Raw genomic sequence first — 14,697 nt, 5'->3', positions numbered from 1 at the left:
TAAACGATTTTAACATGAAGTTTATGATGTTCTACTTTAATGACAAAATAAACTACGTGATTAAAGTGGAAATTTCGAGATTAAAGTTGACATTTCCTGCTTTTTTCCCACTGTGTGCCTTTTTTTTTTGTCTGTACCCTAATAAGCTTTCATATGACACTCAGACAGTGGGCTACTACTCGCTTTTTCACAGCAACTTTGATATGTGACAACTTCTTTTTTATTTTGGACACTGTGCGACTTTGTGAACTTGAGCTTTCGAGTTTCTCCGATACTCTGTCACTCGATCAACTTCCTTTTGTTGATTATACCACTGTTTAAACCAACAAATAGTATGTTTTCCTTGCCTCCGCTTGGTATTCGCTGAAATTCTTCTGTTTTCCCCTGTGTTTTTCCCATTGTCCTTTACACAGAAGGCTGAGCTTAAGGGCTATTTATATTGATTTGCATATTCAAAGAGGCGCAATTCTGGGAGGAGTTGGGACGGGACAGCAGGCGTGTGCACGTGCGTTACTTTTCACGCTGACTGGGATTTATGTAGCGGAAGAGGGTAGAAATTAGCGTTCACACAGATTTATGCATCTGGATTTTTTTGTGCGTAAGCACATTTTCGCTTTTGTCTGCACACCATGTTATAGTATGAATTCTACGCACAGCGTTACGCATGAGGCCCCTGGATATAGTCAGTTTATCCTATTCTTCATGACAGATCCTATCAAGCTCCATTAGATTGGTTGGGAAGCGTCTGTAAACTGCCATCTTCAGGTCTCTCCACAGATGTTAAGTCTGGGCTTTGGCTGGGACACTCAAGGACAAACAGACACTAGCCTCAAAGCCATTCCAGTGTTGTGTGCCTGGGGTCACTGTTGTGCTAAAAGACAAACCATCACTCCAGTCGGAAAGTGTATACACTCTGGGTCAGGTGTTTTTCATGGACTTCTCTGTATCTGGCTAAATTCATTCTTCCCTCAATTCTGCTTAGAAACACCCCCATAATACGATGCTGCCACCACCATGTCTTCGCCGTAGGAATGATATTTAGGCATGTCTTCACCAGATGTGGTGCCTGGAGTTCTGCCCAAAGAGTTACATCTTCAGACCAGAGAATCTTTTTTCCTCATGTTCCCAGAATTCTTTAAATACAATCTGGTAAACTACTTAGGAGTGTCATCTGTCTGATTAAAGGAGTGCTGCTGAAATTTTCTCCTCTCTTCTGAAGCTGTGTTAGAGTGACCATCGGGTTCTTGGTCGCCTCCCAGATCAAGACCTTTCTTTCCCAGTTACTCAGTTTGACCAACTCCAGGAAGAGTCCTGGTTATTCCAATCTTCTTCCATTTCACAATTTATGAGGGAGCTGTGCTCCTGGGAACACCCAAAGTTTTAGAAAAGTTTTTATATCCTTGCCCTGATCAGTGCTCCACCACATTTGATCACAGAGGTCTACAGAGAGTTCACTGTCCTGACATGCAATGTGAAATATGGGAAAACATATGCACAGATGTGTGTCTTTCTAAATGATATCCAAACAATTCATTTTGCCACAGGTGGACTCCAATCAAGTTCTGGACACATCTCGAGGAGAATGAAAGCAAACAGGATACACCCGACCAAAATTTGGTATACCACAGCAAAGGCTCTGAATACTCATATGAATGAGATTTTTCAGTTTAGATTTTTAATAAATTTACAATCCATTCTGGAAAAATGCTTTCACAACCTTTCATTAAAGGTTACTGAGTGTAGATTGATGCAAATTTATCTATTTAAAGGAACATAATAAAATGTGCAGAAAGTGAAAGAGTCTGAAAACTTTCTGAATCCACTGAATTTCCACCATATAATCCATAAGTATTTCTAGGGCTCTACAGTTGTCAGTACAGATACCTCATGGAATGAGTGGTCATCCTGGCAGCATCAGAGAAGAGAGGAACCAAACCTAGAGGGAACATCAGAACATTATAGGGTTCAGTCACACACACAAGCTTACATTCACATTTAGAATTACTAATTAATCTAACAAACTTTGTTGTCTTTGTGATGTGAGAAAACAAACAAAATGCCCCAACAAAAACCATCAGAAACAATGGGAGGTGTTCAGGCTCCACAAAGACAGTGACCAGGCCAGGACCAACTATAGAATCATGAGGCAACAGCACCTTGTAGAGTGCCACACCAGAACATTTTTTTAATTTTCCTTCCTTTTTCTTTCTCAGTTTGCTTCTGCAGAATTGCATAAACCCCTCAGCATATATTGACCATGTGGCAGACCACTTAAATTGCGTCACCTTACAGAGGCTCAAACGTGGGTGTTGCTAAGCAACTGGACGTTAGAGAGTGCCAAGCAGCTTTGCTGGGATTCATTCAGCCTGTCATTAACTTATGTGAAATAACTAGAAGGCAATGAACCTCACAGCCAAGCTTATTAATGATGGCTCTGGACTCCTGGATTTTTACATGATAGCCAAAAAGAAATCCCAGCATGTGCGGTCTGAGTAATTTAAACACATTCGATATCATCTCAGCAGGGCTCCATCTCTTTTAAAGAATGTGCGGTGTATTAGTATGAAATTGGATTTTCTTTCTAAGTCTGAATATTTTGAACTGATATTCTCAATAATTTTCAGCCACAAATTAATCAATTTTCAGATTTGTACAATATCCTTACATTTACACAAATAGCCTTAAACAATTTTAAATGGTTCCTTGAACAGTTTTAACCCCTTTATTTCTTAAAGTAAATGCAATTTTAAGGCCATTTCAATGGTTGGTGCAGCCTAGGTCCCTGTATTCAAACCCTAGCTTACTTACCATCTGTTTGAAATTTTCATGTTCTCTCCATGCTTGAGTGGGTGTCTACAGTGGATTCAGAAAGTATTCAGACTTCTTCACGTTCTGTGCATGTCACTGTGTTGTGGATTTCATTTGAGATCCTTTTCTGTCGTACTCCAGATTGTGGTCACTTGTATCCTGTTTGCTTTAGTTCTCCTTGAGATGTACTTAGAACTTGATTGGAGTCCGCCTATGGTCAACTGAATTGATTGGACATCATTTAGAAAGACAAACACACCTTTGTGGAAAACTTCCCACCTTTCACACTGCATATCAGGACATAAAGCAAGCCATAAATCCATGGAACACTCTGTAGAGCTCCGCAATTAAAATTGAGATGTGGCAGATCATGGCAATTGTTTAAAACCATTTCTAAAGCTTTGAGCTTTCCCAAGAGCACAGTGGCCTCAAAAAGTATGAAATGGAAGATGTTTGGAATGACCAGGACTCTTTCTAGAGTTGACCATCTGGCCAAACTGAGTAACTGGGAAGAAGGGTCTTGATCAGGGAGGTGACTAAGAACCCAATTTTCATGCTAACAGAGCTTCAGGAGTCTTCTGCTGAGACAGGAGAACCTGTTGGAAGGATGACATCTCAGCAGCACTCCTTTAATCAGACTGATGCCACTCTTGAGTAAAAGGTATATGACAGCCTCTTGGAGTTTGCCAAATGGCATATAAAGGACTCTGAGAGTATAAGGAAAAAGATTCTCTGGTCTAATGAAATGTACATATAACTCTTTGGGTAGATTTCCAAGCACCATGTCTGGTGAAGACGTGCCTAAATATCATTCCTACGGCAAAGAGATGGTGGTGGCAGCATCGTATTTTGAGGTTTGCTTCTCATCAGAATTGAGGGAAAGATGAGTGTATGCAACCTCAGACTGGGGTGATGTTTCACCTTTCAGCAGGACAATGACCTGATGCATACAGCCAAAACAATGCTGGTGTGGCCTAGAGACAAGTTTCTGTCCATCGTTGAGTGTCCCAGCCAAAGCCCAGACTTAAACCCCTTTAATCAGATGGATGCCACTCTTGAGTAAATGGATATACATAAATATTCAGACCCTTTGATGTAGCACTCCAAATTGTGGAGAGGTGCATCCTGTTTGCTTTAATTATTCATGAGCTGGGTCTAGAACTTGACTGGACTCTCATTCTTCCATTCATTATACTGCGTCTTCCTCTAATATATATAAACACAGAGCAACAGACAGAAATATACATAAAGTACTGCATCTAGTGCAACAATTATAATATTTGACAGACCAGAGTTAATGGATTGCATTCAGATAATGAGGATGTCCCATCCGTTCATATGACATAACTGTATAGGGACAGTGCCTGTGTGTGAATCTGTGGGTCAAGACCATGACACTGTGGCGTCATCTAACAGACTGTAAGGGGGATAATAGTTGTAGCCCTGGGTTGTTGGCAGAGGTTTTATTTTGGCTGCCCTGAACATGCAGTCACACTTCATTTATATAAACCTCACTGTCTGACACAGAGAGCAGTGGTACTTACCCAGGGACAGCTCCAAATGAAGTGACGCCAGAGAAAATAGATGTAGAGCGCAATTAGTCAAAGACAGTAGGTGGCACTATTTAAATGAACATACAGCATAAAGGGTTCAAAGAGATGAGAAGGATGAATCTGTGAAATGGTGTAGAATGCCAATTTCAGTAGGAGTTGTTGCGATAAAGAGATATATGAAAAGTATAAATCTGCAATATCCTAAAATGAAGAGAGAGTACAGTAGGTAGTTTCGAGTACTTATTGTTAAATTGTCAGATTTAGGTCATGTTTGAATGAAGATGAATCCGGCCACTTCCTAGGTCAAAATGTGGTATAATTCTTGGGCTACTGTATTTGTGCCACACAGCCAGAAAATTGTTAGGCAAAGCAAAACATCACAACATCCTGACATTATATGTGCTGACATTCAAGTGGGTGAACCAATCTTAAGGGACTGGGTGATACCATAAGACTGGCTCTATGACTTTGTAGTTGATTGGTTTATTTTAGAAGTTTGACATTCAGCTTTTTAAGTGACTTAGGTTCAATGATCTCTTTTGTTTTTGGCATGTCACAAGTACAATGAACTTCTTTCTCACAAATGTCCTTTTGAATAAAAAGGAGGAAGAATGTGTAAAGAAAAATGTCAACAGGGAGATGTTAAAGTGTTAGGAACCGACTGGGACTCTGGATAATGCACAAAAAATGAAAAGAAGAGTTAAAATGGAACTTTATTGTGGATAATATGCCATCCTTCAGTGCCTGCCTTCCTGGCTACAGTTTCAATTTGGCCCTCAGCAGCGATGGTCCTTTCTCTTTTGTCTCTAGTCCAGAACTGAACCGATTACCGAAGATGTTGTTCTTTAAATAGCCTGTGGTGCATAAGAAGTAGGACTTCCATAGCAAAGCCACAAGTAAAGTCAACAATCATTTTGGGACTCAACCTCTGGTCTGTGGGTGAGAGAACAGGGGCTGTTAGCAATTGAAGAAAGTTCACCTCACTGCTGGGCACAGGATGAGAAGGGGTCAGATATAGGCGGGGTTGGATGACTGAGTGTTGAAGTACAATGTTGGATGTGTATTTATTAACTCAATTTCCTAATTGTGCTATTTTTTATTTATTCAATCCAGTAATAATGATACTGTTTATTTATTCATCGAAGAACCATCCCTAATTCTACAAATATAGGTAGGTCCTGTCATGTGCTAACGTTCTGGCTACTCCTTCTGCCCACTGTCCAGCACTATTCTTAGTTACAATATCAAATCAAATCAAACGAAATAAGGTTTTATTTGTCACATACACCTATACACAGTATGACATATGTATGATGTGTAGTGAAATTCTCAGTTGCTGAGTTCAAAGACAGTGCATTAGAAGTATATAAAAAGTTAATAAATAGTAAATAGTCAATTCTATAAATAACAGTATGTACAATATCACCATTATATTAAGATTATAAAAGTATATAATAATATAGTAGAATTACCTATAAGGCAGCATGTAGCTCTATGCCCTGTCCTCATTTAGGCTGTGGAAAGAAGCTCCACCTCATCTCGCCCTCTCTGAACTGGTCTTCAGGCAGTGGTAGTCTTTCCCTGACCACTGCACAAAGAAGAGGCAATGGTTGGGATGGTTGGGTATCCCTGATAACTTTCTTTGCCCTGGTCCAACTTTGCTTGGTATATACTGTATATTCTGGAAACTAATGATTGCACACTCAATGATGTGTAAAGTTGACCGCTCCAATCACAGAAGAGCATTATGGTCCTGCTGTATGCTTTTTCCAAACCAGGCTGTAATATATCCTGTTGGGATACTTTCAATGGTGGATATGCAGATATTCTTTAGTACATGGGAGATCCATGAGGCGTCAGAGATGGTAAAAACATTGCGCCTTCTTCACCATGGTGTTAATATTCTTGGACCAGGTCAGGTCCTCTATGATGTGGACACTGAGGTATCTAAAACTGTCCACACTCTCTTCTTTAATGCTATTAATTCTGAGGGAGTGGTAGTGCCTCTGCTGTTTTTTTTCACAAAGTCCACAATCGGCTCCTTTGTCTTACTGACATTCAGGAGAAGACTGTTGTCCTGACACCAGTGTGACAGACTCTGCTGTTCATCCAGATAAGCCTTGTCATTGTTAAAGAGCAGGCATATCACAGTTGTGTCATCGGCAAACTTGACAATCCTGTGACAGATGTGTGCAGCCATGCAGTCCTTTGTGTTGAGGGAGTACAGCAGAGGACTCAGAACACAGCCCTGTGGAGCCGCTGTGTTGTGGGTAAGGGATGGTGAAGTGTGGCCACCAACACTTTATGGAATAAATAAAATTGCAACAACAAGTTCCTTGATGAAGTGGCTAGAAATTTTTTAAATGCTCCAACTTTCAATCCAGGTAACCATGTCTCCAAACGCACCTGAATGTCATTCATATATTTTCATGCTGGTTTACTCCTAAAACAACGGAGGGTCGGATTAACTGACTTCAAAACAGGCTGTTTGAAATTGGAGACCTCATTTATTCAATCACCCCACAACCCTGAACTGAGTAACTGAATTAAGAAATAGGTAGAATTTGTTTATTCATTTTCTAAACTCATTTATCTCAAGAGTGGTGTCAGGTGGTTGAGGCCAATCCTGGCAGGTTCAGGAGAAGGTGAGATGCAGTTCATAACAAACGACACTCACTTCCATGGCCACATTCACCATCAGGCCAATATAGAATGACAAGTCATCCTAACATGCACGTGTCTGAGATGTGAGAGGAACAGAGGAAGAACCTGCAAACACCACAGTAACAAACCTCAAAACCAAGGACTCTGGGACTGTGAGCCAACACCACTAACCACATTAGTTTATTTTTTATAGCAGTCTTCCATGAGTGCTCACACATGTTTACAGCTATAATGTATGAAGAGTAAATTATTATGCAGAATGACATTTCAAATTACATTAACTGTACCATAAAACAGAGTACTTTCAAAAACTATTCCAAACAAATCATGACAGTAAAAAGTCCATTAGCATTATAACTGGGTTATGACAAGGTGAAAATGGAGGGGAGCAAGAGAGAAACTCCAGTCAACAGCATTCCTGGAGAAAACATGCCTATGGTTTCCCAGATTTTAACACACACAGACACACAAACAGCCACTCTTCCCATCCCAGGCTTTTCACAGTTACCACAATATGATGGCTGAAAATGCTCATTTTTTAAAATCTTTCCTTCTGCTCCCATGCACGCCCACATGCATAATCACTCATCACAATAAATCTATTCCAGTTCAGCGTTTTTAATTCTTGACATCCTTATTGCACAATGGCTTTGGAGCAGACTAATAGTTTGTGGATAAGAAATGAATTAGCTCATTCCAGTTCTTAGTTTTATTTTTGCTTCAAGGCTGTGAGGCCAAATAATATTTTTATTCCATTACAGCTTAAGAATACATCCATGCGAAGGTTAGAGCCTCTATAAGAGAAGGGGTAGAGTTCAACAAGCTCTTTTTGGCTCGTCATCACTCATAATATTGAATGAGAAGCTCCTCATGTCACCACAGCTGGCTGTTGTTCAGTTACTTAAAGTTATGGCCTCAAAAGCAGAAATTGCTGAAAGGAGGTTGTGTAGCCAGAAAAGCTGAGCCTTGCATATTCTTCTTGTTCCATTGTTGTGTTGAAGCAGTCTGGTGGGGGTATGTTACATATAGCAAAAGCCTGAGCTGACATATTTTCAGTCTTTTATTCCCACCACCTTGGTCTTCCTGAACATTGTATTGATGCTCCATGCGTAAGCATTTCATATTCAGTGTAATGGGGAGGGGGTGCATAATGAACACTGCAGTCACCTGATTAGGGAAAAAGAATCGGTTTGTCTTCCATAACGCTGTGGCCTAAATTATTGGAGGTTCAGCTTTAGGATGCATGGCCATCACACATAGTGGCTGCAGGTTTTTATTTTTTTATTGTTTTTGAGGGTTTCTCCATGGTACTTTCTTTTCTCCCTCTTTCCAAACACATATTGTTAGATTTATTTATGTCTCCACATACAATATGTGAGTGTTTGTGACAGCATATTTAGCAACAGGCTGACATCCTTACCTGTGCCTGTGTCTATCAAACGTCTAAGAGTAGGAAAAATGTCCCAATTGGCTAAAACATCTCAGAATGACACAAATCTGGTCTTACTTGTTGGAGTAGGAGTAAAAGAATATTATTGATATTTTTAGTTTAGTTAACTTCTCCAAACTTCACCAGGATTTAGAAGAGCTCATGAGCTATCCCAGCTTGGTAAGAACTGCCGGAAGATGGCAGAGGTTGGCATGCACATCCATGAAAAAGTGCAAGGTTTTAGAAATGCTGGAAGACAGTGAAGTTGTAAATAGATATCAATTTGACAGAGATGGAATAATATTTGCAACAAATCTTGTATGTCACATGATCGATCCATCTACGCGGAGAAGCCGTGTGATGCCTTGGAGAGGAAATAGATGCAAAATATATAAAACCATTACAAAATAAGTCTAATCCAGCGGTTCTCAAACTATGGGGTGCCCCCACAAAAAAGGGGGCGCAAATGTTGCCATATGTGGCATAATTTCGCTATTCGTAGGGAAATTTTAAACTTGTAGTGGTGTATGAATAAATAAGATAGGAATAAATTTTATTAGGGTTTCAAAAAACGTTAGGGGGGGCACTATTATAACTGTTATGAAAACTCGGGTTGCATATACTTAAAGGTTGAGAAACACTGGTCTAATCCAAAATCTGATTGATTAGCTATGGGTTTCTGTACAATAAGTACTGTAGGTTCTTTATTAGTCTGTCCTGCTTCTAGCTTTAATTCTGTAAAGGGGGTTGGATCAGATAATTGCTGTCAAGTGGGACATGGGGCAACAATTTTTTGATCATTTTAGTGGGATATAGGTTTAAAATAAAGATTATGGTATTTTTGGAAATATGTTTTGACAAGTTTAATAAGTTTATTATGTTTTTTTTTAATTTACCTATTTTTTAAAAAATAAAAGTCTTTAAATCATATGGAAGAAATTACAAGTAATTTATTGTGTCAGAAATCTTTGGTTCTGCTTAAAGTGCCACTTAACAGAGAGTCGCAGCTATAGTAATTGAAAGCTCCCTTTAAATAAATACCTGTACAGAATAATCACTCATGTTAAAATTAATTATAGAAAAATAAACACAGTAGATCACAGTCATCTTAAGATTATAATTGATGTATCCAATCCTAAGATTGTATGTGTAAAAATAAATAGTAGTATCATATCCTCTTTAATAAAATCCCTGTGTGCGTCCATGTGTCCGTGTATGTGTGTGTGTCTTCTGGTGAAGTGCGCATGCGCGGGGCACTCTTTAATAAAGGACATCATTGCTGGGGAGAGTGCTGATTGGGTATTCGCGGCCACGCACATAAAATCCGTTGCTGGGGAGACGCCACACATACAATAATCAGCTGCATGCCAGCACAGATTAAAATACTTGCTGGTGAACTGCACAGTACTTGCTGGAGAAACGCCACAGCAAGCTAAAATAAAGAGAGGCAGGATAGGAGATCTTCAAACAGACACAACATATCAATCAACAGCCACACAGGAGAGGAAAAATGTAATATTAATTATACTTACTGTATTGTCATATATGTTTCTATTTTATTTTTATTGTTATTTTACTTTAGGCTTCTTGCAAAAATATTTTTGACAAAAAAAAATTAAGACAAGAAACAGAATGAGGTCAAGGTCCCTTGCCATTTAATATAGACTGTTCCTACTAATGTTTATACACTACTGTTCTAGCGCCCGTTATTGTAACGGGCTTAATGTCTGGTATTGTATATTTAACAAATTTGTGTGTGTCCATGCCATCAATCCTGAATTTCCCTGTAGAAACCAGGGTGTTGTACCGTGTTATCCATTACAGATGTAATGAGAAGTCAGGCAAAATGACGCTTTTTGTTGGCTAATCTTTTCATTTTGCTTGACTTCTCATTACCTGTAGAAATCACAATGGGGGTATTAGTGTCAAGTTCCAGTCAGTTGAACTCACTTCACATTGTTTTATGTATTCCCCATTGATTTACTTAGTTCTCTATTGTTTTCTGGGTGTGCAGAATGGTCACACCACACTGCAGACACAATTAAGACCTACTTGGAATGGAAGTGTGTGGGTTACACACTAACAGTACTAGATTGGGTAATCTCAGAGCCCTGACCGCAACATGGCTGAAGTTGTGTAGACTTAGTTAAATAGTTAAAGGAAAATCCTGTAAGATGCTTTGAAGAACTTACAATAGGAGAACCTAAAAAAAAATAGATGAACATAGACCAGAGTGAGCTGCTTTAGTTTTGCATTCATGCATATGCTGAATTGTTTAAAAAAGACCAGACGTTCTTGTTACTTTCTGTTGTACCAGTGTTACTGTATATACAGTAGTGGTGTCACAATCAAACATTCTATATGACTGCCATATGAAAAAGAATATTTCTTGGGTGACTTAACACTTTTGCAAAATACTATAAGTATATACTGTACATATTTTCAAACCAATTATTTATGAAATCACCTGTATTATATTTAATGGTGATTACACATTTTCTAAATACTTTTCTCAATTCATTCATCTTGCGTTGAACTTTATGGAATGCTATTAGTGCCAAAATGAAACAAATAAAAATAAATAATCAAACAAAAAATATATAAATGAATCATTAAATTGTGAAAAAGGCATAATCAAAAAAGTAATCTATTTAGTATGAAATACAATGTAATCATTTATTTATCTTTTTTCAATGTATTCATTTAATCATGTAACCAGTGTGTGTTCAGAACCAAGTGTGTGTGTATATTTACTTCTATAAAGAGCTTCTGTTAAAAGCCAAATTTCCCCCTGGGGACAAATAAAGATCTATCTATCTATCTATCTATCTATCTATCTATCTATCTATCTATCTATCTATCTATCTATCTATCTATCTATCTATCTATCTATCTATCTATCTATCTATCTATCTATCTATCTATCTATCTATCTATCTATTTTATTTTGGTTCCTACAATATTGTTACTTACAGGTATTATTCCAAAACAGCTTTAGTTTTCAGTATTGTTTTATTTAAGAATGGGACTTTTCCAAAAGCATATTTCTACATGGCGGTACTGTTTATTTCATGATGGTACTTTTCATGATGGTTTCATTATTTGTTAATCAGGACCAACATTTTGAATCTCTTCCTATTGGCTAATCAATTCCTGCTGATTACATTAACCTTTAATTTCTTGTAATGTAAGACATTCATCTTTTTAGGGTTCAATATTTTGACCCTCTGGACCAGAAAAACCTTAATTTCTAAGCTATTTGTAGAACATATTTTGTGTGCAGAAAATGACACTCTTGTGATAAAGAGTAAACCAATAGGTGTCTTCAGCAAAAATGATCAGAAAAACTTGATGTTGTGTATGCTATAACCGCCAACCCCAGTGGTGCACCCTCTAATGGGATATCGGGGGTCAATGTTACTCTTTTCCTCAAACTTCGAAATTGTGGAGTGTTGTTTAATGCTATTTTGAGATTGCTCATCACAAATATGATAATATGCCTTTGCCAGTCGGAAGGCAAGTGTTGGTGTAGCATGAAAAATCTTTGGTTGCCTACCGTCTAAAATCGAGGAATGGCAATCAGCATCAAAATATTAACCAATAGGACCAGGTTCAGATTGTTAGTCTTTGTCTTGAAATGAGGGGTTTGGAAATAAATAACACTGACATTTAAAGAGCCATTCGGAAATGCATAGTTCAGAAAAGCCCCATTGTTAAATAAAAACAGTCTTTAAATGGAAGAAGATTTTTAAAATAAAATCTTTAATAATTAAATGTAAGGAAACCACAATATTGAAATCAGATAAAATAATGACATTGTATTTCATAATAATTGGATGACTTTTATTTAATTATGTGCTATTTTAATAATGTATTGACTCAATCATATATTTTGCTGTAGATTTTCAAGTAATTAATTTTATAACTGACATTTTATTTCACTTTGGCACAAATGGTATTCCGTAATGAACTCCTTTAAAGGGTAAGTTTGGTATTGTACAAGGCAAAGTTATTTTTTCACCATCATAATAAATCTTATTTTTGCCACATGACATTGAAACATATTTTATACATTTAAAAAAAAGACTAGTCCATTCTTGCAATGTATAATATTGTGAATAAAGCCTTAAAACTTACCAAATACCTCAACTTTGAAAGAGCAAAGGTTTTGAATTAAGAAAATGTGCCTTCTGCATTTATGAGGCAACAGCAAAAGTAAACTAAAAAATAAATAAATTCAATTACAGATTCTGGGTAATATTTTTTCAAGATAAGGATGTGTTTCTTGCTCGCTTGTGAGCTTGTAGCAGGCACGTTGGGTAAGTGGGATTATGACCAGGGATTGTTCCTGCCTTGCACCCGATGCTTGCTGAGATTGGCACCAGTTGCCCACAACTAGGAAGGTGGATGGATGCCTATAACCTCTGTTCAGCTCTTGTCACTTGATTGCCTGGCATACGTATGCTTGATATTCTCTCTTACTGAACATACTCATTCATTATCTTTCTAGCAGCAGTAGCTTCTATACAGTGAAAGAATATGTGCAATCGTGACATTCTGTAGTTATGATTGCCTAGTTGTCTATGGAACAGAGATAGTAATTCACATCAATATTCAATTGGCTTGGTGTTGGGTTTCCGAGGTAATCCACGTTGTTGGCACTGGAGGGTGCCGCAGAAAGATGAGTGGCAAAGTGAAGTGCACAGCTGGTCACATTTTTAAAACAGCTGAATTAATAACAATGGTTTGCTTTTTTTTCTTTCTTAATACAATGGGTGTACTGTTTTGTAATATGTGTGCAATGTCAAAACATACTGTAGATCAATATTCAGTAACATTTTTGGCTTATGGACATATTTGGTAAGCTTTAAAGCTTTTTTCATAGTGGGACCCTGGTATCCATAAGCTCCATTACAAACCACAAGAGTGGGATAGTTTTTTGTTTTCTTTATATTTATAAAATATGATTCACTTTAGAATGCAATTTCATGTGGCAAATTAATACGTATCATTGTGAAGAAAGGACTTCGATGTGAAAAATACCGACATCGATATCCTTTAATGCCAAATAAAATTTATCACAACCTTTCCTTAAATCAACAATGGATCATACTTCAAATCTGATTTAATTTTTCTTTAAAATTAAAAATTTCTTGCTCTAATTAATGTATGAATTAGACAAAATTATAACTGTTCAAAAACCAGTTGAATGTACAAGTGATACAGATATTTGTACTTCTTTATAGGTACACAGTGCTGCAGAATGGAAACCACACTGAAGAAACGAAGCAGCCACTAAACAAAGACACCGATTTGGAAGAGCTGAGCTCCCGATCGCAGGACAGAACGCAAAAGGAAGCCTCATAGCAGAGCAACATTCAGCTGATTCAGGAGATATGAAACTTGGCTTAGTTAATAATGTTTAGATCTACAAGTCAGCACGTTCCTTTCATTTTCCTTCCAGTAACAGACAAATGTGCTGGACTATTTGGATCAAAAAAAAAGAAGACAAATTAATATTTTCTTTTAATTCAGAATGTGGAATGTCTACAGAAGCAGTCTGAGAATAACAGAGTGGCAGGTTTCCATTGCCACCTCATTCTCGATTATTTGTTTTCCGCTCTGCTATCACCTGGTTAATATGCTTTTATTTTTTGTTTTTTATCACTCTGACTCTCAGAGGAAAAAAAATGTTTACAGTCCAGTCTGAGCTACTGGAGTTATATTACAGTCTAAAAAAAATATGAATGTAAATTTGAAAGAAATTTTATTTTTCCTTTACGTCAATCCAAAACCTCCTTAAAATGTAAAATATTCTATTGTCCTACTCAAGAAATCAAAATTTAACTTGAAAGCCTGATCAACAGACTTGCAGAACAAATTGCGCGAATCACGTTGTCTTCTAGTGGCACAGACAGGAATGATTTCAAATTCGGCCCTATATGACGTTCTGCTTTGGTTGAAGGGAACAGCCAAATGTCGCATGTACCCAGAAGTGTGAAGATTGAAGCCTTCTCTATGAACAAACTGTGGGACTTCTAATCCCCCCAATGTGTTATTTCCTTAAAAGAAAATATGCATAATATGTAAATTATTGTTGATCTTTTGCTCTAAAATGGGAAACAAACTAGATTAGTTAATTTGATTAGAATTTTTTGTTTTATGTGGTTGCTGCACAAGTGTGGGCTATGTTTTTAGTTTTTAAGCTCTTTCTTATTCTTCTGAACGCTGACAGAAATGATC

The 14,697-nt window shown here is 37.5% G+C and overlaps 1 protein-coding gene across 3 annotated transcripts in view; it reads left to right on the top strand.

Annotated features, from left to right (window-relative positions):
• htr4 (5-hydroxytryptamine receptor 4) overlaps positions 1-14,309 on the top strand; it is a 465,874-nt gene extending 451,565 nt beyond the window's left edge. Inside the window, exon 8 of one of the 3 annotated variants that reach the window (XM_028812904.2) lies at positions 13,701-14,309. In XM_028812904.2, coding sequence (XP_028668737.2) covers positions 13,701-13,821 — 121 coding nt within the window. In that variant the 3' untranslated portion in view covers positions 13,822-14,309. The remainder of the gene's footprint in view (positions 1-13,700) is intronic. The other 2 variants (XM_051933843.1, XM_051933844.1) reach the window with 2 other exon arrangements.
• Positions 14,310-14,697: the final 388 nt, after the last annotated feature.

Source organism: Erpetoichthys calabaricus, chromosome 11 (genome assembly GCF_900747795.2).
Source record: "Erpetoichthys calabaricus chromosome 11, fErpCal1.3, whole genome shotgun sequence".
NCBI lineage: Eukaryota > Metazoa > Chordata > Cladistia > Polypteriformes > Polypteridae > Erpetoichthys > Erpetoichthys calabaricus.
The sequence above is the reverse complement of the archived record's forward strand: the minus strand, read 5'-3'. Positions and strand labels throughout refer to the sequence as shown.